The following is a 24884-nucleotide window of genomic DNA, read 5'->3' as shown; positions in this document are numbered from 1 at the left end:
GAAGGAAAGCTTGCATAGTGCCCAATTTAAAAGGATCAACATTTTAATTGGTTATCCAACATTAAGCAATACTCACCATGATGCATGCCATGCATCATAGGGGGCATACCAGGAGGCATCATGCCACCCATTGGCATCATTCTGTAAAAACAGAAATTACTGTAAATCAAGAAAAAATATGCCCTAGTGGAACAGCTGAGAAAATATGTTAAAATGTGGAATATCTGACTTACCCAGGTGGCATGCCAGGCATAACTGGGGGCATCCCGGGCATCATATGCGGAACTCCTGGCATCATGGGTGGCATGCCTACAAAAAGAAACATTTAATTGGGGTTGTCCTTTATAAAATGCAGCAATACAAATTCAGCCAAACAGGGCTGAATATTGAATGCTACAGAAAGTACCTGAATAGTTACTGGGAGCCATTCCTGGTGCCCCCGGTACAGGTGGCATTCCTGGCTGGGTCATCTGAGGCATGTAGCTCTGCTGGGGCTGCACAGTCTGCTGCTGGAAAGAGGGCCCAGCTTCTTCATCATCGTCAAAATCGTCAGAGTCATCCGCATTGTTCTGTTTTTTTTTTTGACTTTCAGCTACTCAAAAAAAAATTATAATTGAGATTTAAACATTTACCAAAGGGGACTACTAGGCGTTTCAATCTTCAGATGTATCTAGAAGTCAGCGACAGTTCTGAAGCCTTTACCTTGTGTTTTCTGCTCCAGTACCCTTCTCCTTTCTTCCATATCTTTCTCCGGTATGCCTTCCATGCCATAAATTTCCAGTTCAATGTCCGTTCTTCCTGGTATTGCATTAGGTACGCCATCTATTGTTTCTTTATGTACCTACATTTAAAGCAATAGGAATGCGAATTCAGCACACAAACACCTGGTTACCACTACTTCAAAATTAATTTGGGAATTTCACTGCAGGGATCAAATCACTTTGCAATATATGCAACAAAAAGAAACATTAACTACAAAACAATTAAATATATATATGTGTGTACTTACGGCGGCAAAGCCCTGACCTAGTCAACGGTAGTTTAGTGGACGTAAACATATGTTATATGGAAGCACCGTTTATACTATTATATATATACACACCAATGCATGGACGTGATGTCACGATCTTATTGCTGACATAAAAAGTAGTTTTAGAAACACGCAATGAAAAGACTGTGTATCTGGAGTCAAGGTCAATAACATTCGAGCCAATAATATATATATAATATATATATATATATATATATATATATATATAATATATATAATATATATATATATAAAAAATTTAATACAATTACACTACAGGCCTGTTTATCATTAACACGGGTATACAACTCACGCAACAACGACAACACAATTAAAAATACATTTAGCATTTTCGCCAAACACAGCAGTGTCATTACTATCTTCTAACAGTGCTTAAGACCAGCCGCTTATCTAAAAAGTGTCCTTCTGTATTTATGCAAATCACACCAGCAAGTATGCAATAAGATAAACCAGTGATCACCACACTACCGGGCAATCACTTACACAACTCTTGCATTTGTGATGTGAAGGCATTTTTTTGTTTGTTTTTTGCGGGGGTAGGAAATGTTTTTCTAACTTTAGAATATAGGAGGTGCGTACCACTACACCGGAAGTCATGCGGTACATCCAACACCCACTTCGCGTTTATTACTTGATTGCTAGAGTTAAAAAGTAATCGGGGTTCAGACCACGTAGTTTTTATCAAGGTACAAGAAGCACACATTTCTAGATTTCAAAAACAAATGCAGAATTAGTCTTTTATATAAGAAACGTCATTAGGCAAAAACAAGCGAAAATGTTTTTTTTTTTTTTTTTAAATAGCTCTATAATATATTTGATACAAAAATGCAACAATTTAATCGAGTACAAATAACAAAAAAACAAATAAAACACACAAAAAAAGCCAACATAACAGATTAGAGCTCTGTAAAGCTTTGAAGCGGAATCACAATGGCGGCCTAGCATTTATCGTCAAAATTCAACTCTTACAGCAAACAACGACCGAAAACATTGCAGCTGTTTGACGTAAAGGATACCAGCACCAGGGCTTCATTTGCTTCTTCTTCTTCCTACCCATGATATCGACAAGCGGGTTTTAAGAGTAAAATAAGCGAGGCCGCTAGATCCTTGTCCACAACACACCGCAGCTAACAGAGAAAATGGCAACTAACTTCCACCTCCCACAATGCACCACGAGCGGGTTAATATTAATGAGATGGGCGGGGCCGGTTGAGTTGGGATGTAAATTAGCAAAGAGTAAGCAGGAGGGTTCCTATTAGCAGACAGAAGAGCTGTGCGCTTGTATTTTCTGTTGCACAACTGGTACGGCACAACGTTTTTAAGAGGCAGATATAATTAAAGACCTGAACTGCCAAATTCTCAGCCCGTATCACTTTCATATAGCAATCCTTAATTGTTCTGTATTGCAAAAAGATATATCTAAGCAGAAACATTTTGTTTTAGGAAAAAAAAAAAAACCTCAAATTTATATTGAGGTTCTATATAATGTATACGCAAGTGTGCGTCCTAAATTTGAAATGTGAACAGTTTTGAGAACTACGGTATATAATGAAGCTGAACTATACACGGTGACTGATTTGAAGGTTTTTAATTGAAAAATACTGCAAGGACAGTCTCTAGCATTAGAAGCCGGTGCAGGCACAATGCAGCATATTGATGATGTGTTTTAAACATGCAGAATGTTTAAAGTGCAGAAAGCCACCGACACTGTGCAGTTGCTATTTTTTACCCTTTTTTTTCATTAGCGATATTTGCAGATATTTTAATTGCTCCGTAAGAAATCCTAAGTAATTAATAGAGCTGTCTTAGCCAAACAGGTCAGAGAGCTCTGATGCAGGACCGTACCTCCCTGTCGCTTTTTGTTTTATTACTGTTGCAATAGATATTCTATTGGCTGTACCGGTAGCAATGTGTCCCTTCGTTGTAATTCCTCTTCCATTTCTGTCCAGCAGCTGAATGACTTAGAGACCCACATCAGCCCTTACTTGAGCAGCTGGTAGGAGGAGTGTGTAATGCACATACAAAGAGTGGTACAGCTGACCCAGGACAACGTTTCCTTTCTGCCGTGAGTATTCGGATTCATGCCTATTCTAGCAGTTAAAGCTGCAGCCCCTAAGATTTACCATCACTTTGGAATAACCATCATTATAATGTAATAACATATGCTTCTAACGCATATCCTATAATATATCTCATGCAGTGTAATGTCTTCTACAATGTGCATGTGCATGTGCAGCTTGCTGGTACCTGGGTTGCTTTGCACAGGTCTTCCTTGTGCATCATCCTTTATTTGAACCTGGAATGAATGGTCAAGATTTGAAGTGTTTTTAAAATGCCAGTGTCTTACTGAGCTCTGCTCCCTCCCAGGCAGTAACCGCTTTCGTGAAAGCTGGGTCCAGGCCTTTCTGAACGGGGCGGACAGGGGCAATCCATTCCTTCTGAGACAGATTCTTGGAAACTTTAAGCTAAGGGTACCTCTGTAGCAATTTGATAAAACAGACTAAGAGTAACCAAATGTGAATGGCTTTTATTAAGTTTTGAAAAGGATTCTTTTCAAGCCAGTCTTGCACTTTGTCAATTTGATAAGGTGTTCAATACTTATGTGAAATCTTTCAAATACTGCTCATTTTTGTTTGACAATTACTCTTTTTTTTTCTTCTTAAGGGCCAGAGAGAAACTCTTAACTTATTACACGTAAGAACAGGTTTCCCTATATATGTAGAAAATATGATCATATAAGCTGATCATGATAAGCTTTGTTTTTGTAAATTTCCCTAAACGGGGCTACTTTCCAAAGAAAGGGTCTGTGCCACTAGAGGGAGTCAAAATGCTACTGCACATCTGAGACCAGTGTGCCACTAGAATCCATTGCGCTCAGCGGGGTTCATTGATAAAAGGGAAAGCAACAAAAATATGAATGAAAATAAGTCAGCTGGTGCACGGGAGGGTAAAACGCAGACGCTCTTGTTCTGAAACTCCTGCTGAACTCCGAGACCTGAACAACCTGAAGAGGCTCACCCAGCAGGCCGAGATGAACCACTACGCCTTGTTCAGGTGCTGCGTGTTTCTGAGGCACTGCGGGAACGGAGATGTGCTCCTGCACAACGTGAAGGTGGAGCACGCCGAGATGCCGGAGGCGCATAAGATAGTGGAGGTGCTGGAGGAGTTCATGTATGAAGAGGGCTCCACTAGCCTCCAGTAACTGAGCAGGACCCTCTTTGCAAAGGGGAGACTCGAGTGACTCCACCACCACCCGGTCTGACCCCCTAACCCGGATACCTGTTCCTTGCAATGCTGTGCCGTCTTTTAATAAACCCTACAAGCTGTCAGGAAGGATTTCGTTAATCTAGAGTTGAGGTGAGTTAAATGTGAAAAAAAAACTAATGTAGCCACTGGTAGGAAAACTGTGGCTGTAGCAATGACAGGAAATGAAGTTGCGTTTTTCAGCTGCAGCCCCTCGTTTTGACCTGTCTGTTCACTGTATGTTTCGAGGCTGTGTGGGTTTGCTGCCCTTCCCCTCTTGTCTTGCTGTGCCAGGGGTGAAGTGGAGGTGCTTGTTGTGGAGGCTCCCATTGATTATCTAATTACTGTGTCAGATGCTTTTCAGATTTTACAATCCAGAAGACTCCACTGCAGCACCACTCACCTGCCCACCGCTTCACAAGCCTAACTCCAGGTTTCATATTTACCAGGCTTGTGTTTTTTATTAACAGTGAAGGGCCTTTTCGGCATCCTGACAAGAAAGACAAAGGAGCCGTTACAGAGAAGTGACATGATGCTAAGAGCTCCTGAAGGGCTCACAAGGCTTGCACTGCAGATCATTGCTTGCATTCATTACAAATACAAATAGATGTTTTTGTTGGCAATAACATCCAGATGAGTTGAACTGGAAATAGATGCAATGACTGTATTAACCAAATAAAGACTCATAAGCAACAGAACGTGTGTATTATGTATATAATATTGAGTGAATTGCACTGTCATTCAGGCAATGTCCACTGTATTAAAAATGCTTAATTGCAAATACACTGAAGGTTAAAAATGTCATAAAGTAACTGTTCATTGTGACAAAATGTGTGTTGTTTTTTTTTTGTTCATTTCAAAAAGCGAAGAATTATTCTGTTTTGATTGAATTAACACATCTTTGTGGTCTGTTATTGAATCAAACCATAAATGTTGCATTGCTCCACATTTTCTCGCGAAGGTTTCCCGTCCCCCAGATAGTGAATTCAGCTGAGCCCTTCCTGTGTTTCAGGATTACGATCAATGACTTCTATGAACCACGTCACCTAAATCTTGTCAGAGGGCAGACAAATCCATCTTGTTTTTACAAACTCAGTGTTTGAGGAGCAATAATAATAAAAGAAAATTAAAAATCAAATAGCAGCAAACCTGCATACATTTGGTTCATGCAAGTTACACAATACCCTGCATTTTCAGCAAACCTCATGCATTTTGGAGTTAGCCAAATGGCTGATTATTATTTTGTAACCAAACTTATTTGCAATGCACAGATATTAACATCCATCAATAGTAGCATTTTTAATGATTTTATCATTCTGTTTACAGCTTCTAGTTTGTGATAAAACTGATCAAATGGAATGCATGTAAACCCAGGTTTGCTTCAGTTAAATTCAATTTTTAATATGTTACAGATTTGATTTGTTATTGAAAGCTAACATGATAAACCTTGACCACTGAGGCACGCTGTATCAGCAGATCAGGAACGCAGGGGATTAGATCAAATTCAGCTCCTTGCAGTGTGCAGCAAAGCCAGCGGCTTGCTTTCATTTCAGTTCAGAATCACAATGCGCTCATAAGCAATCAATTACACCACAAATATTAGTAGTGACCAAATGCTAATACCCCATTCATACTAGCTATATCATGCCTACCCACAACCATGAAAGGCAGTGATGCGATTCCAATGCATTATTCAGATAGTGTAAAAGGCATTGGAGTTTACTAAACATCCCCTATCAGATATCAACTAACCCGAACCCTAACCAGGACTCAAACTAAGTTAATGGCACAGCTATGACTGTTACTCTATCTCTGTGGCCAAGTATCAATTTACCCCTATACACATAAATCAGTAAATGACCGGATTTTGTTTTAAAACAAGGTTTAATTGAACTCATTATTTACATATCAAATCTACAAAATATACACAATATAAAAAACACACGTACCAAACCCGGACCAGTGTTTGCTGATGTGCCATAGCCCTTTTTTTCTGGATAGACCGTTTCAAATAATATTATAATTATTTATATGTTTGTTTTTTAATCTTTTAAGGCTGTACAAAATAGTTTTGATACATGTACAATGACATTACAATAAGTTAACATTTCTAAGGAAGATGCGTTATAATCTAATTCTGATGCCCATACAAACAGTTATTTAAAAAAATAAATAAATAAAAATTTGACAGAATAAGGCTATCCGGTATCTTTCTGAGTCATGCCCTCTCCCCCATCCAATAACACAACCCTCCCTCAAGCGCTCATTTCAACCGCACAGTTAGAAATTCAGTAAGAATAAGATTGTATTGAAGACATGTTCTCAGTCTCCACGCAAAGACAGTGTAATCAATCATTTCCGAGCTCTCTCTACACCAGACCGTGAGATCATCTCCCAGTAGCCAGGTCTGATTACTGTGAAGCTTCACCATGCACACCAAGGTTAAAGTCTCGGATTGCCATTAAAAAGAGGACACATGTGTGACACACTAACGCTCTGTCTGCTGCTGCCGGCTTTTACTGAATGCGGTAGATCCACTGACAGAGGTGCACTGCGCAGGACTGAAGATCAAATGCAACCATTACCTGCAGTAATGAAAATCAGACCGCAGCTTCAGAAAGCGCGCCTCATTTTATTACTGAGCTTATTTTCCAGCACAGTAGTGTACTATTGTACATTTGATTAAGCGTACCTGATGTACTTTAATGGATATTTGCTGTGCTATAAGATTTGGTAGGGATTAGTATATTGCAAGAACAGACAGGGGAGTCAAAGGTAACAGTATCTGTTAAATAACAAACCGTTTAAATAGGAGCGTGATTTAAACTGTTAGGAGGCACATTAGCTGGGCAGCAGCGTGGATAAATTTCAATACAGGAAAATGAAAACCGCACTCTTTATAAAACAGCAGTATCTACTGAATACAACTACCACTTAAATAACGGTCCCTCCCATGCTCAAACAAGAGGTGCGAGCAATAAAAAAAGGACAAGCTCCTTCACTTACACTCTTCGAGGGTTAAGATAACTGCATCTCGTATTCAACCCACGAGGGCCCCCCTTATAACAGTTTACTGTGCTATACCACAGTGGAAACCTAAATGCACGGTACAGCACAGGCAAGCACAGAAGATCAAAGAGGCGTATGGCAAAGCTGCAAAAAGCAATTATTAAATCATTAAAATCAGCATCAAATGCAATGCAGTGTGCGTGGAAAAGCATCAAGCGCAAGATGATCAAGCACATTTACTATGGAAAACTGACAGAAGGGCTGATCAGAGAGATAGGCATTCAGCACAATTCTGATTTCATATCACCTACATTCAATACACTTTGTTATAAAATGATATTATATAAGGAATACATTGCACCCCGCTGTACCTAATAAGACTGTCATTCCATCAAGAGGCTCTGGTGCTGTGATAAAAACGAATCCCTAGTTCTGACACAGGTTACCATGTGATAACAACACTGGCTCTGGAGTTTATATGAAGCTCATCCAAGGAAATAAGACAGATACCACTCTTGTAGTTTTAAAATCATACAGCACTTTTCATTACCATGCATCTTGCACTTCCATCCCTTGGCCACTGTGCATAGGGACTGATGAGACCAATTCTGCACACTGAGATATGATAAGCAACTAAGGGCTGGGTTTGAGGTGAGAATTTCGTTGATTTGCAGAATTGCACTATGCATTCCTGTCATTAGGGGACAACACTCTACATTGTATTAAACTGAGTTCAGTAACTTTGTTTTCCATGATACTGTATATGTACAAATTTAATTCCCCTGTAATCCCCCTACACTCCAAAAGGAGGTGCCAAAACGTCCCCCTCAGCACAAAGGTAGAGCGTGGTGGATATCTGAACAACCTACTTCAGCATGGATCTGGTCAGTGATTTTTTTTTTTTTTTTTGGCAGTACTTTAGAATCCAGTAATGTTTAATGTGTAAACAGGCTGTACAAACTGTACATAAAGTCAAGATGCACACGGGCACATCTTTGTTCTGTTTAGTTTAGGCAAAGACACCTTCTGTGTTAGAAAAAGTACCCACTACCTGGCCCTTCCCCAAGCAGGTACAGGCGGGCTTAGCTATGCCACACTTTGCCCACTCGGGTGCGTGCCAATGCTTGACCTGACGCTCCGACGGCAGCCTGGGTCCTCAGGGAAGGGGAGGCAGACGGAGCTCCAGCAGGCTGTAGGCGAAGATGTTCCAGAAGATGGCGAACAGAATGAAGATGATGTAGACTAAGACGAAGATCCACCAGAGCGACTGCTCCTGGAGCCTCTGCTCGTAGTTCCTGAGGACCACCACCCCCAGCGTGACCCCCACCGCCACCCCGCCCAGGTGGGCCACGAAGCTGGGGTTGGGGCAGGGCGGGTAGACCGAGGGGTAGAAACGCAGCCACACCGCTCTCCCGAACTCCACGCTCACTGCACACAGATAGGAAGAAGCTCGTTATCACTGATGGTTGCGGCTGTCTCTTTAACAAGCTTTTTCAATCCTGTTGTGCAATAAACAATGCTGGTTCTTACACAGTAATACACAGACGTTCTGCACACTGCTTGGTTAGCACTATTTTAATGATCTAAACCGTGGATCCGTCACCGTTGGTGTCAATTGAATGGACTCCATAGCGATTCCCAGCTAGTAAAAAACAACCTTCCAGAGTTAGTTGTTTCTAGTTGTGCAATTTTTAATGGCAGATTTTTGCACACGCTTATATAACACTTAAAAAGCTTTCAAAACCCTACTGTCTTCTTTTATATGCAACATGATCCTGAACCGATGTCAGTTGATTCAACCTTCAAAGTGTGACTTTGTGTTCATTTTTCCACGGCCATAGCTTTACTTTTTCACAGATTTCTCATAAGACATGATCCCCCTTGTACTACTTTTTAAAAATTATTTTGGGAAAGCTAACCATCTAAAAATTGCATCAGTGCTTTATTTAGTGTCAGACAAGTATAAATGCAGCAACAGTTCCTGGGTTACGGGTGCAGAGGCCCTGGAGCACAGAACTGGCCCACTTTGCTGTTTCACTTGGAGGACATTCACAGCGAGTCTGTCACATTTTTTTTCTTTCTTTGCGAAAGCATTAACACTCTGCAAGCAAGTTAAAGCAGTGGCGCGGAAGCGTTCCGAATTTGCGTGACCATTTGTCTTTCGGAATTTCATTTAAAGATTTCAGCTTGGCTAGGACAGGATCAGGGTGGGAATACAGTTCTCGATATCAATAAAAAGTGGAATTGATCACAACAATTGTTTCTATTAATATGTAATTGCATTTGCATTGTCTCCAGCAATACCCTTACGTACCATTCAGATCCCCAGAAAATACTTACTGCAAAGCAATGCAATCCCCATGCGAAGCAGTTTGAATTGGCACTTCATTCCCGACCAGTTCTGACAATAGAAAAGAAATGCACATTACGGCATTGTATTTTCTTTAACAGTTGTAGATACACTTTCACTGGAGCTGTCACCCTAATTACAGTTCGTAAATCTACATGCAGTAAAGGGCATAGCCACACAATGCCATGTGTGCGATCAATTCTGTAGCCTGAAAGCAGCATGGAGATGTTTTGTTGGTTTGTGTTTGCATTTCAATGCAGCCGAAGCCCAGTGAAACAGCTTCACAGGGAAGAGTTCATGAGGGGCCAGAAAACAGCTTTCAGATGTAATCAGAGAGGGAGATCAGAGGGAAGTCAGTCCTCTAACAGACTTGCTCATGGATAAGAAAACTGGGCCCACATTTCAGGCAAATTAGGAACTAAAGTTTTGCCAACAAGTGAAAAACAAATGAGAAATGGCTTTAGTAAATGCTTCTGCTTATGAAAGCATACTGCTGAACAGCACAGTGAAAAAAATAGTAATGCACAAAGAAATGTGAAACACAGGGATGATAAAAAAAGACTCTTACTGCATAGCTGCTTTGCCCATTCCAGGTTTTACTACGAGCTTGGTTAGCCACAGTGTGTGTAGGTGCAGATGTGTCTGATTAAACTCACAGTAAATCAAGGAATGGATCAAACTACTATGCAACGGGAGTCTTACTTTCTGCTATGCTGTGTAGAGCTGCCAGCAGTGCCGATTGCTTGTTCATTTGTAGTTTGCAGAGACATCATTACTTCAGGACCCTCGTTACTATGCAGAAATAGAAGCCAGGATGGGGTGCTGGTCTGCGCTGTATGAAACGTTTCAAAGTGTTTTGACGTCTCTTTTTTTTACTAAATGCTGTAGGGATCAGGCGCTCTCTCTTATATGAGGATCCATTAAGCCCAGAGAGAAAAAACGAATCTTAAATGTTTAATGAGAACGGAAACCCGAGACTGGGCTTTGCCAGGAACAGCCCATTATAGTGGAAACAAACCATCTTCAAGGTTAAAACTACAAAGGAAGGGACAGCAAGCGACACAGCTGGGGATCAAAGCCTTTCTTCTAGGGATCAGTTTGTTTATTTAAAAGCAAACCATTAACAGAACAGAAACAAAACATGACCTGTCTCTGCTGAACCGCACTGGAGTGCCGAATGATGGCACTTAAAACCTGAAACAATAACAGCAGCAATAATAACAATAATAATAATAATAATAATAATAGTGTCTCATGAGGCTGACAAACACCTGCACTCATGCTTTTAAAGAAGCTACACACCAGTCCAGAGACAGACAATTAGGTGTGTGTGTGGCTTCTTACTACTGACAGGGAGTGTCAGGAGTAATAAAGCAATCTCACTTCAAAGCATTTTCCTTTTTTTTTTCGGTTGTACTGCATATTTAACAGAGTGGAACCTGCACTTATATAGTGCTTTTCATCTACTCGGGGGGCCTGGATTAAATCAAAGCTATTGCAGCACTATGGCCATTTTAAATAGAGCTATGGCAGCGCCATAAGGTTTGATTAAATTGAGGCCAGGCGGGTGTGAAAGTGGCTTACATTACAAACGCTGTAGGAGCAACACTAAGTATGGAGCACAGCTAGGGGCTGGAATGCTGCAGCCAATCAACCAGCATAGCAGAGGAGTTTAAGAGCGTACTCTGCTGGTTTGCTGAACTCTCAGGTAAAGCTACAAGGAGGAGATCAAGTTCACTGGACTCTCACCATGACGATGTTGGCAAGGTGGGCAGAGACAAGAGCGTAGACCCCTCCCGATGACCCCACCACCGGCGCCGTCATGTCAGCCACCGACACGGCCAGGGAACCTGCAGGAATGAGCACAGCGCTGTGAGACACGAGCGAGGCACAGGCTGCTGAGCAAACACGCCAGCATCAGCACTGCCACTCACAGGCGCAGGAGAGAGGGGGCCTGCAGAGAGAAAGAGAGAGAGGGGGCCTGCAGGAACGAGCACAGCGCTGTGAGACACGAGCGAGGCACAGGCTGCTGAGCAAACACGCCAGCATCAGCACTGCCACTCACAGGTGCAGGAGAGAGGGGGCCTGCAGAGAGAAAGAGAGAGAGGGGGCCTGCAGGAACGAGCACAGCGCTACACGAGCGAGGCACAGGCTGCTGAGAAAACACGCCAGCATCAGCACTGCCACTCACAGGTGCAGGAGAGAGGGGGCCTGCAGAGAGAAAGAGAGAGAGGGGGCCTGCAGGAACGAGCACAGCGCTGTGAGACACGAGCGAGGCACAGGCTGCTGAGCAAACACGCCAGCATCAGCACTGCCACTCACAGGCGCAGGAGAGAGGGGGCCTGCAGAGAGAAAGAGAGAGAGGGGGCCTGCAGGAACGAGCACAGCGCTGTGAGACACGAGCGAGGCACAGGCTGCTGAGCAAACACGCCAGCATCAGCACTGCCACTCACAGGCGCAGGAGAGAGGGGGCCTGCAGAGAGAAAGAGAGAGAGGGGGCCTGCAGGAACGAGCACAGCGCTGTGATACACGAGCGAGGCACAGGCTGCTGAGAAAACACGCCAGCATCAGCACTGCCACTCACAGGTGCAGGAGAGAGGGGGCCTGCAGAGAGAAAGAGAGAGAGGGGGCCTGCAGGAACGAGCACAGCGCTGTGAGACACGAGCGAGGCACAGGCTGCTGAGAAAACACGCCAGCATCAGCACTGCCACTCACAGGCGCAGGAGAGAGGGGGCCTGCAGAGAGAAAGAGAGAGAGGGGGCCTGCAGGAACGAGCACAGCGCTGTGAGACACGAGCGAGGCACAGGCTGCTGAGCAAACACGCCAGCATCAGCACTGCCACTCACAGGCGCAGGAGAGAGGGGGCCTGCAGAGAGAAAGAGAGAGAGGGGGCCTGCAGGAACGAGCACAGCGCTGTGAGACACGAGCGAGGCACAGGCTGCTGAGAAAACACGCCAGCATCAGCACTGCCACTCACAGGCGCAGGAGAGAGGGGGCCTGCAGAGAGAAAGAGAGAGAGGGGGCCTGCAGGAACGAGCACAGCGCTGTGAGACACGAGCGAGGCACAGGCTGCTGAGCAAACACGCCAGCATCAGCACTGCCACTCACAGGTGCAGGAGAGAGGGGGCCTGCAGAGAGAAAGAGAGAGAGGGGGCCTGCAGGAACGAGCACAGCGCTGTGAGACACGAGCGAGGCACAGGCTGCTGAGCAAACACGCCAGCATCAGCACTGCCACTCACAGGCGCAGGAGAGAGGGGGCCTGCAGAGAGAAAGAGAGAGAGGGGGCCTGCAGGAACGAGCACAGCGCTGTGAGACACGAGCGAGGCACAGGCTGCTGAGCAAACACGCCAGCATCAGCACTGCCACTCACAGGCGCAGGAGAGAGGGGGCCTGCAGAGAGAAAGAGAGAGAGGGGGCCTGCAGGAACGAGCACAGCGCTGTGAGACACGAGCGAGGCACAGGCTGCTGAGCAAACACGCCAGCATCAGCACTGCCACTCACAGGCGCAGGAGAGAGGGGGCCTGCAGAGAGAAAGAGAGAGAGGGGGCCTGCAGGAACGAGCACAGCGCTGTGAGACACGAGCGAGGCACAGGCTGCTGAGCAAACACGCCAGCATCAGCACTGCCACTCACAGGTGCAGGAGAGAGGGGGAAACTGCAGAGAGAGGAGGAGAGAGAGAGAGAGAGAGAGAGAGAGAGAGAGAGAGAGAGAGAGAGAGAGAGAGAGAGAGAGAGAGAGAGAGCGTGCTGGACCAAATAATCAGCCAGCTGTGTATACACACACATGTTCGGCGAATGGTCCCTAAGGAGACACCATAACCATATTTTTACTGTGTAGCAATTTGTAGTACAGCTAACACACTGTGTAATACAAAAAAACAAACCCATAAAATACCCCACCTGGGATTGTGTCAACAAACAGGGAAAGAAGAAATGTGCTTCTGTATTAATCTCAAGGGGGAATAAACATTTATTCAAATCACTGCAAAAACATGCACACATTAATTTATATGTGCTGCCAGTTCCTAATTCCTGGAATGACTACAGTACACTGCAATAAAGCATGCCAAATATATAGAGAACACATGGGGAAACTGCAAACTCACTGTGAAAAAAACATGCCGAAGTCCAGAAGGGAAATATAACACTAGTTAGGATTTAGAACAAGGAATATGAACAACTGCAATGATAACTGAAAGAGTTTTTTTGCATTGTATTACACTGAAGTAACATGGCGATGACGAAGTACAGCTCAATGCTGCTTCACTGCTGACTCTAATAAGAATAACGACAGTTACTGTATGTAGAGGCTTGACTGTAACACACAGGCTTGAGAACCGAACAGAAAATTATTATTATAATCCTTAAAAAGCACGTCACACAGCGCAGGGATGACTGCCTGTAGTCTTCTAGACGCTTAACTGCAAACAGCAATTGTTTCCAAGATGGGATTTTATGACTGTAAGGTTCCTGAGAATAACGGGAAGTTGAGCTCTGCTATCCAGGCAATGGTGTAGGTCCTCTAATGCTGAAACTGGCCGTGAGCGACAAGTAAAAACCTGTGACTCTTCTCTTTGAATCCTGGAACGAGCAGCTGAACACACCCTCTCTATTCTTTTACTGACATGCCAATGTGCTTGATAGCTCATGTGCAACAAAAACAAGAAGGCGATATTGGGAATAGGAAATTTCTCACATTACATACTTTAAACTGACGTTGGTATGAACAGGACTGTGGTGTAAAGGTGTACATGTAGAGAGAGGAGCAGCGCTAGGCAACAGCTCTCCAGTCAATCTCTTTCCCTGATAAGGATCTCACCCTATCCTGTATCCGTAAGAGAATGCTGCAGGAATCTTGATGGGATTCACTGCATGCTTGTTTTTTAATATATAAAAAGGGCATGACAGTGGATCAATATGTAATTAAAACAGAGGAGGTCTTGGCCCAGACCCCTTGCAGCCTGACTGCTTCATTACAGGCGCTTGATTTATTGCTTATTTTTCAGTTTTATAATGTCATTTATTTTGTAAGTTCAGCGCCTCGGCTGGCTGTCAAACTGACTCGGTGTTGTACTTCAGTGAGCAGTTGTAAACCCACGAGAGGGACGCCGAGTCTAACTTGACTCCACATATCTGTGCTGAGCGTAATCAAATCCCTGCAGACAATTAGATGAGCTGGGCAGACCTTTTTTTTTTTTTACAAAACTCCCCAAAGCTCTCAGTTAATACCAATTGCATTTAAAAGAACTGTTTTTGGAAATATATTTCATTACGATTATCCCCCCCCCCCCCCCCCCCTCAAGATGACCTCTAGCGCATCAGGAGTTTCTTCCATTGGGTTTCAGGATTGTGGTGGACGGACACCCCAGCGACTGCTGTTTATTATAATTTAAAATAACTATTTCAATTGGCCCGGTGATTCAGGGCCATCTGTCCCTCCTCGCGCATCTGCTACATGACTAACCAAGCAGGCAGAGAGTGACAGTGACCCTGCCTACTGGGTTAATCATATTCTGCAGCCTTTGGAATCGCACACAGCCCCGGTTCTGGACTCTACACTAATTGCCACCACTTTCTGTCTGTACTGAGCATGCACACCGCTCATGGATGATCGCTATAACCTAATGATTTGTCAGCGTTGGGGCTAAACAACGAAACAAGCCGAATAAAAGACATTTGGTCCAGACATAAGGGAGGCTAAGGTGGTAACTATGAGAGATGAGTGTGCGCACGGAACTGCAGAGTGTGGAAATTCACTGAAATCCAGGGAAAATAAAAGCTTGGCTGCCCCACCTACAAAAAAAATAAAGTCAAGTAAGGGAAGGTGTTCTCGTACTGTTCCCAAGAGAGTTGGAACTGACTGCCAGCGGCTTTGAGAAATACAGAGCACATTCATGTTTAAGACTGCGTGTCACTGTTTCACTCTAACCGATCTCACAGCTAGCACCGATTATCTTGTCTCTTTTGGGGTGTTTTATTGGTTGTGAGGTAGTTGGACTAATTTGGGTTATAGGGGTTCTGCCTGGAGCTTGCAGTGCAGGGTCCTGGTTGTAAACTCTGCAGGTCTGGTCCTCCTAGTCAGGGCCTACCTGCCAGCACTCCGGAGATGTAAAGGAAGCCGATCCGCAGGGCCCCGTGCACCATCTCCAAGGGAACGCCCACCAGCAGCTGCAGCAGCACGTTCAGGCTGAGGTGTTCTATCCTGGGACAAAAAAATTACAATGAGCCCAGACAGCAGCGGAGCACAGTGGGGATTCTGAAAAAAACACCACTACAAATAAATAACACGGATCACATGGCTATATCCTACACTGATCACATGGCTATACCCTACACTGATCACATAGCTATACCCTACACTGATCACATAGCTATACCCTACACTGATCACATGGTATACCCTACACTGATCACATGGTATACCCTACACTGATCACATGGCTATATCCTACACGGATCACATGGTTATACCCTACACTGATCACATGGTTATACCCTACACTGATCACATAGCTATACCCTACACTGATCACATGGTTATTTTTGGTTTAGCACCAACACCTAGTTCTTTCTTCCTCCTTCTGTGTGCATTCCTGCGGGTGCTGGTCAGGGCCCCAGACAATCATTGTCTTTTATCACTGAGGAGCACCAGAAATATTAAACCAGTCTCAGCACAGTGGTTCATTATGAGGAGCACAGAAACTCCTACCTACACATCTTATTCAGCTTCTTCACCCTCCCACTCAGCTGTAGCTGGTATGCTTAGTTCACAGCAAAAGCTGAAATGGTTTAAACTGCTGTGCAATGGGAGTCTTATTAACCTCACTGTAAAACCTGGACTGGCTCAAACTGCTGTGAAATGGGAGTCTTATGAAGCTCACAGTAAAACCTGGATGGGCTCAGACTGCCATGCAACAGCAGTCATCCTCCCATGCCAGTAAAGTCTCCTGTAAGCGTGCACTCACCCTGCGTGCATGAAGATGTAGCTGAGGTAGCGCCAGGCCTGCGCTCGGAGCTGGGGGTGGTACACCAGAGGGTTCCTCAGATAGAGCGGGTGAGACACCTGGAGGACCCACCTGTCCAGCAGCAGCCCATAATAAACAAACACAGCCACCTGAGAGAGAACAGAGGAATGACAAATCAGTGCCCAGATAGCAGACTGCCGCCTAGCAACAGAGAATCTATATAGCTGTATAGTTCAGTGCAGGTCTTCAATAAGAGAGAATACGTACAAGTGACCTCCAGGCATACAGAGGATAGGTTGTATACTAAACAGCACTGCCTGCAATTAATGAACCAAAAACAATACAATCATAATTACTGAACTAAACCACAACTCATGTGAGCCCTCTATTTGTTTCTTGTTAATCTTACAAGGTCACAGGGAGTAAACTTTACATCGCAGCAAAAGCTTAGTTATTAATCTGCCCTCCTTTTAAGCAAAAACATATCCCTCTGCCCACAAGGTGAATGTAAATACGATATAATAAAAACCCATAATGATAATAATAATGGCATTTAAAACGTCTGGTAGGTCAGCCCGACTTGCCTCCACGATTGCCACGGCGATTATGAACCAGGGTGGGGGGCAGCCGGTGTAGCTGTCGTAGTACCACTTGCGGTCCACCTCTCGGGGGAGGGTCTCGTAGGCGACGTGGCGGACGAGGCGCTGGGAGAGGCCCAGGCCAGGTTCCTCCAGCAGGGCGGCGCTCTTCCTCTGTCGGTTGCCCTGCAGGATCGCTCTCCGGAAACTGTTTGAGCGCTTGTTACTCATCTGAAACAAAACAAGCAAAACAATCAGCGCCCAGCAGTTCACTCCTCGTCACTGTGCTTTACGAAGCTTTGCTATGCCACTGGAAACTTCTACAGCAGAGGGGATACTATCCATATTCCTGTATTGTTCATAGTGCTTGCTATAGACAGGCACAGCCCTTCTTTTTGCCAAGGATTGACTGTAAAGTGAAAGACAATTAGAGAGACATCCTGGCTGTATCAATCATCAGGGTCCAAATCATTCTTCTGTTTCAAAGTGTATTCAGTTCAGTACCCTGATGTTTCATTTTCTCCTGCCACAATCACTGTATCATATGTTTTTTTTTTGTTTCTTTTCACAGAACTATCTTGTGCCTTTTCACTTGAAACTCACTGAAGCATGTGAAGCACAGTGGAGAGTTCTTTTCAGGCTATTCCACATTGTGCTGCACACCCCTCTCTCTGCCTGGGATCTGAAGACACCTGCTTGTCGACCGCTGTCAGGGACCTACTCTATTTTCTCCTCTCCAATTCCACCCCTGGCAAACAGCTCAGGACGAATCTTTCACTCAACATTTAGCAACTGCAGCCTCTCTGACATGTGTAGAGTACCCAATAAAGTTACCAAACCGGACATAAACAACTAAGACTGTAAGCAGTCTTAAGTTTCGCTAATGATGACTTGAAGTAAATGTTGAGGATCTAGCTCTAAATCAATTTAACAATGAGATTTATTCCGAACATAAGAAGATCCAGCCGGCCGCCTCGTGTTGAAGAATAATGCAGCTCACACTCAACTAGGGGTAAAACGCAGAGGCTTATTGTTACAGTTGGTATGACTGTCTTGAAAATGATGCGTTTGCTGGAGTCGTCTCTTTTGTAAAAGAGATCCTTGATATCAACGTGCTTGTTGTTTTCTTTTATTTTTTAATTGGAGTTAGAACTGAATTGAAAATGCACACTTCTGTAACAGCATTATATTCTGGCACCAAAAGATGAAAGCAGGTCTTTAATTAGCTTTGAGAGGGAGAGGCACTTATGCACGAAGTAGTCAGCAGGCTTGTTCAGAACCCAGATTCCCAAATAAATGTGTTTTTTTGATACGTCTGCCAACAGCACTGGCAGCCAAGTGAATGAAGGTGTGAATTGAAAAGGGTAATTCTCCCCTTCCTACCATCTGCTCTCAATATGCTGTAAATAAACACATGGGGATTACTTCTTCTTCTTTTTTTTATCTTACCAAAATCTCTGCAAGACTGTTTTAACAGAAACAGCCATCCTGTTTTATCGGGAGAATTCTCGAAAAGACTCAAAAAGATGTATTTATTAAGCAACAGCAGAGCGTCAGACCTCAACCCGTTTCTCAGGAGTCATTGCACCTGACGAAGAAGTGGTCCTTTCAAAACAGATGCTAAAGTTAAGTTAACACTGTGAAGTTGTCTCTCGCTAGTTTTCTAACATGCGTAGGGCTGATTTGCACTGGTGTGCATGCGAACCCTACCCATTTCTTCCCCGATATTACAGTTAGCAGTGTCCAGCACTGACCAGATTGACGAAGTCCTGGTAGCAGATCATCCCGTCCGCGTTGCTGTCAGCCAGGGCTAGGAGAACCGCAAGCTTGTGGGGGTCCAGCTCTGAGCCGTACGTGTTCAGAAGGCTCCGGAACTGCTCCGTGCTGATGTAGCCCGAGCTCTCAGGGTCAAACTGGACAAACAGAAAACACAGCACTCTCAAAGCATGCTGCCCAGACATGCACAGGACTGCACAAACAGAAAACACAGCACTCTCAAAGCATGCTGCCCAGACATGCACAGGACTGCACAAACAGAAAACACAGCACTCTCAAAGCATGCTGCCCAGACATGCACAGGACTGCACAAACAGAAAACACAGCACTCTCAAAGCATGCTGCCCAGACATGCACAGGACTGCACAAACAGAAAACACAGCACTCTCAAAGCATGCTGCCCAGACATGCACAGGACTGCACAAACAGAAAACACAGCACTCTCAAAGCATGCTGCCCAGACATGCACAGGACTGCACAAACAGAAAACACAGCACTCTAAAAGCATGCTGCCCAGGAATGCTTCATGCAGTAGACTGGCTGGAGTGGAAACCTACCACCCTCCCCACCCCTTCCCCCTCATTCTGAGGCTAGAAAGCCCATCTAGAGATATATAGTAGCTGCTCCATATGGCAGTGCCAAGGATGTCCATACTGTATTAGGGTTAGGGTTAGGGTGTCTGCACCAATGTGACCTATAGACTAATATCGTAGGAAAGCCACACCAAGACTGTGGTGAGCTTGTGAATGGGATTTGCAAAAGACAGAGCTAATATTATGCAACATCTATAGTACAAAGGCTCTATTCACAGCCCCTTTTTCACGAATGATCTTCACCAAGGCTCACTCCTGCCAGGAAGCTTTTGTGACTCGAGCAATAATGAAGTGGCGAGTAAAGTCACCAGGAGAGAGGCTGGAGTGCACAAGTGCTGCTGTTACAGAGAGACGCGAGGGCGGAGCGCACAGCTGCTGTTACAGAGAGACGCGAGGGTGGAGCGCACAGTTGCTGTTACAGAGAGACACACAGACTTGTGGCTGCAGATCATTTGGAGATATCAGTTTCCGAGCTGTGTTTTAATTAGATGTGCCTAATTCATTTTGTAATTAAGAGCAGAATTCAGAAACTGGGCTGTAAGATACAATACGACTGGAATGCAGAAAAGCAGAGCTACAAATGGAGTGATCACAATGGTTTTTATTTATTTCCACACACCTGACAGGTAGGGCTGTACTACAAGCACATGCATGTTCTCCGTTGTATTGGAAGGCTTTGTGAAGGCTTGTTTGGTTTTGAATAATGAAGTGTTCTCAACACATAGATTACATATATTATCTGATTATTGATATTCGATTAGGAAACTGGTACAGCGCACTGAACCCTGTCCGGTGGGGGTCAGGCTGTCAAAGTTAGAGGGTTACCCTGTTAGGGCATTAGCTGCTCAGCACAGCCCCTATTTGTCTGGAGGAAGGCTTTCTTCATTAGGGTAACAACAAACTGCTGTTTGTCCTGCAATCTTGCAGCCCATTGTCTGGTGCCTCCTCCAGTCATGTGTTCATCGCTGTGATCAGCATTGCCTTCAAACACCAGGAAGTGCAACAATGGCTGCAGTCATGCGGTAAATTTGTTTTCAATGAAGACACAACCTCCAGCTACAAACTGTAACAAAAAACTCTCCAGGGTTACACAGCCCAGTTCTGTCCAACACTTTGCACGCCACTATGTCTCTCTGCACTGCACCCACTGTGTAATAACAGCTGGTTTATAAAATCTGTATACACCTTGGTAACAATAATATTTAGAATGAATACAAAAGCCTCTTTCATGCTGTTTTCATTACTAACAAATCACATTCAAGTTCAAGGCTGAGAGCGGAGAGCAGAGCAATCTGAAAGAAGTTAGCCGTGAGGATTGCGAAACACAGACACACAATACAATCCCTCTCAGCTTTGCGGACCAACTGCGGGTCACTAACCTTTCCTCAGAGAAAGTCCAGAATTTTTTCCTAGGCCCGCTTGGTTTCCCTGAAGTTCTTCATGGCAAATGGGTGCCTAGTGGAGTGCCCTAGCAGAGTGCGTTTGGGGAAAATTTCGGTCCAGTTACGACGAGAAGCCTCTGCAGCTCACCACCACAACCCAGGCAGATAAGTCGTGACCTCTGCCCTCCCTTCATACTGTGATGAACATTGTACAGTCAACAGGCTAACTGCTGGGGAAGGGAAGCCCCCAAACAATGGGCCACCAACTGCAATTTCATGCTAGGTTTCCCCAGCCCTTTCCTTGCAATTGCTCATCACTCCCTTGATTTCACACGGCATACTTAAAGGGAGCTTCAGGACAGACCTAACAGGTTCTAAAATGATCTGAATTATTGGAAATAAGAGAAAAAAACAGCATCACATGTACATGGTAATGTCTTTTACTTCTTTGATATACCTCTTAATAAATAAATAATTCCATAAGGAAAAGCCTAAAGGTTTGTAATGAACTGTTTACCACAGAACAATCACATCTTTTCATATAGGCAGTGAAGAAGACAGGATGGAATTGCATGCTGGGGAATCTTATACAGATAAACCCAAATCAAACATGGATTTATTTTAGCTGTGGTCCCCCAAACATGATACCGTATATCAGTAACATAGATCAGTAAAATACTATACCGCTACTGTGCTATGATTCTTTTACATTATATCCAGGTAGTCTTGAAATCGTGGTTAGCTAGAAACCACCACAGACGCTCTAATATATGCACAGGGTAAAGAAAGCAATTTGGTCTCTAACTGTTATTCCCATTATGCAGATCTTTCACCACAATGCCCATTTGAAATGGTTGACTGAACTCAAATCAGGAGACTCACAGGTTTCACTGTAAAACAAAGGAACAAGGTCTTGGGAAGATGCAGATCTCTGTGTCTGCTCAGCCACGTTTACGGCACAGTGTTGACATGCGAACCTCCCAGACTGGAGTTGAAACGATGATTTCAGGTTTGTCCGTTGAAACGATGATTTCAGGTTCAGGTCACAAATCCAATATCGATTTTTATCAGGCTGAAAACATGATGGATGACGTAAAACTATTCTTTATTCCTCTAAATATCTCATTTTAGCTTTGAAAATGCCGGTAGTTACCACAGTGCGTGATTTTTGTATCTGCCGGTCATCGTTTGGTACCATTGCAGGTTCGGGATAGTCGATTTATTTACACATTTACAAGCAGATAAGCAAACAGCATCTCAGCTGCTGTGGAGCCACTGCCCTGGAATTCAGAAGAGCATGCAGGCAGACAGACAGCCTCTGCATAACTGGGACACACTGCTGCTAATCAAGGCTCTCCCCCAGCAGAGTGGCACCGAACTCTTTCATGAATCTCTTTCGTCCTCTTCATGAATTCTGTATATTAACAGGGAAAATGTCACCTCAGTGGGATTAAAGCAGAGCTATAATCCATTGGCTCTGGGGTCCACTTTGCTTTTCACTTCACTTGCGGGGTCTCCCCCTCCCCTCCATCCTTTCCCATAGGCACGGCTGGCAGGCTGTTTCATTCACATGAATGGGACTTTATTGAATGCACCCCCCACCCCCTACACACACACACACCACAGAAGAAAAGTTCTTTGATCAGCACCCCGCAAAGCAAATCTCACTGACAGCAAGTCCTGCATCCCGGTCAATATTTATAGCCGTTCTGATAGTGAACATACATTGAGAGAATCTGCAATCAGATTCGCTTTTAAGGTTTGGGACCGTGCTCTGCTGTATCTAGGGATATTGACAACAGGAAAGAACACAAGGAATAGCCACAGGAAGATGAGCAATAAGCATGCTACCTGGAATCAGATTACAGTACTGTGCTACTCCAACACTGAGGCAACTCCTGCAGAGGACAGCACACTAAGCACTACTTAGAAAGGGATTCAGAACATGAACAGCAGACTGACCAGTACAGATCATGCTCAAAGACAGAGTTTCCTATAGGGACACATGTTAATTCAGATACGGATTCAACAGCCTAGAGAAATCAATGCTTTCAGATACAAGCACAAGTGTCTACTGGGACCTGCGATGGATTTTAAATTACAGGAGCAGTGGAATGTGTTCAATAATGAATGTACAGTCTCAACCTCGAGACTACAAAGCATAGGGATGCTGTGAAAAGGAGCCCATATTTTAAGCTGCATTTAATTTCAAGTTCCTTTACAAAACTATGCAAAGTTGCAGCTGTGCATTCATCCTGGGTGCTCAGACAGACTTCGAGAGGCACTTAGCTGGCAGGTGCTTCTGTACAAATCCCTGATAAACACCAGTCTCAAAAGCAAAGAGTCCCTCCCTCTCTCTCTCTGTGGGCTGTACTGGTGAAGAGGTACAGCCGCGTAACCCTCCTGGACAACATAAATACCCTGCCCACTCATCGTGCCACATCAGTAAAACCAGGTCAAGTGTGCTTCATCATTTTACTAAATTGTTTCTTAGTTTTTAATGTTACATATCAGTGCAGTCGAGGCAGCTTGAGTTGGCCTCACAGTCTAGTCTGATACCAGTGATACAACACTTTGTCTTTTTCATTGTCTGACCCATGTGTGATTAGAAATCAGCAATAGGGAGGCTGGAATATGAGCAACCAGGCAGCGTTTCTCTCCAGCACAGCACTGCCTATACGGCTCACCCAAGCGTGAGTAACCTGCACACAGCTGTCTCCAGCACACATTCTCTGATACCCGGTATAAGTGTGTGTGGCCTATTCTGTGTACCCCCCACCTGCTGTGTGTCCCAGGATATCCCTGCCCCTCTCCGAATGGAGCAGCCTGAACTGCATCTGTCGACCGGCCTGCAGAGCACAGAGACTCGCGCAGCACTGGGCCATTCTGCCTCTCTGCTTTCTCAGGTACATGAAGGACTGCTAACGTGGGGACTTTACTGAAAGAAGTAGTCATTGTTGCATTGGCTTTTGTTTTTTGCTGAATTTGGGTTTTTTGCTTTTTTGTTTTTTGCTTAATTTGGGTTTTTTGCTTTTTTGTTTAGATCATGTCAAAGTTGCTGTAGGTATTCTTCCACAATAACCACGCCCACACTGCATTACGAGTGGACCGTTCCCTGGATCCACACCTCCTTCTGTATTCCTGGTGTGAGAGGCAATGAGCAGCATTGCTTACACAGAGACTGTGAAGAAAGAGGAGCTGTGTTCATTCACAATGGTGCGGGGAAGGGCAGCGAACAGCTCCCACTTTCAACTGGAACTGTTTCAGAGTTGTTCTGAGATAGACCCACCAATATAGATGTATCTAACTGTTTTACTGCTAAATGCATAGGGTTACAAGCATAGAACGAAGGGTAATAAAAAAAAAGCCTCTAGCCCTAATATCAAGACCAATCAGATGTTTTAGTTTAAAACCATTAATATTTCATGCCATTATTGTTTTGCACTTTCTAACAATCGCTCACTTTCTCCCCGTCACTGTGCCCTACATGAATAATCATTGACCCTCACACAGCACGCTGCCCTCTCTAATACTCCCTGTATTAAACACCAGTGAGGCTGCTGGGACCTCCATGCTGGGGGGAGGGGTCAATGAACCCACAACCCCCTGACACCTCCTGCACAAGGTGTCCTTTTAAAATACTCTACTAAAACATTACAGAGGTTAATGGAGTACGTACAGTGCAGTTCATTGATAAGGCATGGTAAGCATTGCTGGGATAACTGGCAGAAATGTTTTCTTTTTTTTTTTTTTTTGAGGGGGTGGTGGGGTGGTGGCAGCTTTGTGTGGTTTAAGGAGACCCTCCCCCCAACCCACATTCTATTGAGCCCCCTTCTCTGACAATAAAAGCACCCCGAGACCTCCAGACTGACCTCCTTCTCCAAGACAGAAACCCAAATACCCTACATTAAACCCCAAAGCCATCTCAAGAATGCATG

At 44.4% G+C, this 24884-nt stretch overlaps 2 protein-coding genes across 5 annotated transcripts in view; both read right to left on the bottom strand.

Annotated features, from left to right (window-relative positions):
• Positions 1–21: 21 nt before the first annotated feature.
• On the bottom strand, positions 22–914 carry LOC121295749 (BUB3-interacting and GLEBS motif-containing protein ZNF207-like). Its single transcript, XM_041220754.1, has 4 exons — positions 703–914; positions 407–592; positions 234–309; positions 22–141 (listed from the first exon to the last, which is right to left on the bottom strand). The coding sequence occupies exons 1-4, from the start codon at positions 764–766 to the stop codon at positions 36–38; spliced, it is 432 nt and encodes a 143-aa protein (XP_041076688.1). The 5' UTR covers positions 767–914; the 3' UTR covers positions 22–35.
• Positions 915–5681: 4767 nt separating this feature from the next.
• The window catches only part of rhbdl3 (rhomboid, veinlet-like 3 (Drosophila)), a 31081-nt gene continuing 11878 nt past the window's right edge, over positions 5682–24884 (bottom strand). For 2 of the 4 annotated variants that reach the window (XM_041220889.1, XM_041220891.1), the window contains 7 exons: positions 18950–19108; positions 17202–17426; positions 16618–16766; positions 15742–15854; positions 11403–11503; positions 9644–9704; positions 5682–8731 (listed from right to left, as the gene is read on the bottom strand). In XM_041220889.1, the coding sequence (XP_041076823.1) occupies positions 8460–8731; positions 9644–9704; positions 11403–11503; positions 15742–15854; positions 16618–16766; positions 17202–17426; positions 18950–19108 (1080 nt within the window). In that variant the 3' untranslated portion in view covers positions 5682–8459. Of the gene's footprint in view, positions 8732–9643; positions 9705–11402; positions 11504–15741; positions 15855–16617; positions 16767–17201; positions 17427–18949; positions 19109–20943; positions 21383–24884 lie in introns of those variants that run through there. The other 2 variants (XM_041220893.1, XM_041220892.1) reach the window with 2 other exon arrangements.

This window comes from Polyodon spathula, chromosome 20 (assembly GCF_017654505.1).
Source record: "Polyodon spathula isolate WHYD16114869_AA chromosome 20, ASM1765450v1, whole genome shotgun sequence".
Lineage (NCBI taxonomy): Eukaryota > Metazoa > Chordata > Actinopteri > Acipenseriformes > Polyodontidae > Polyodon > Polyodon spathula.
The sequence above is the reverse complement of the archived record's forward strand: the minus strand, read 5'-3'. Positions and strand labels throughout refer to the sequence as shown.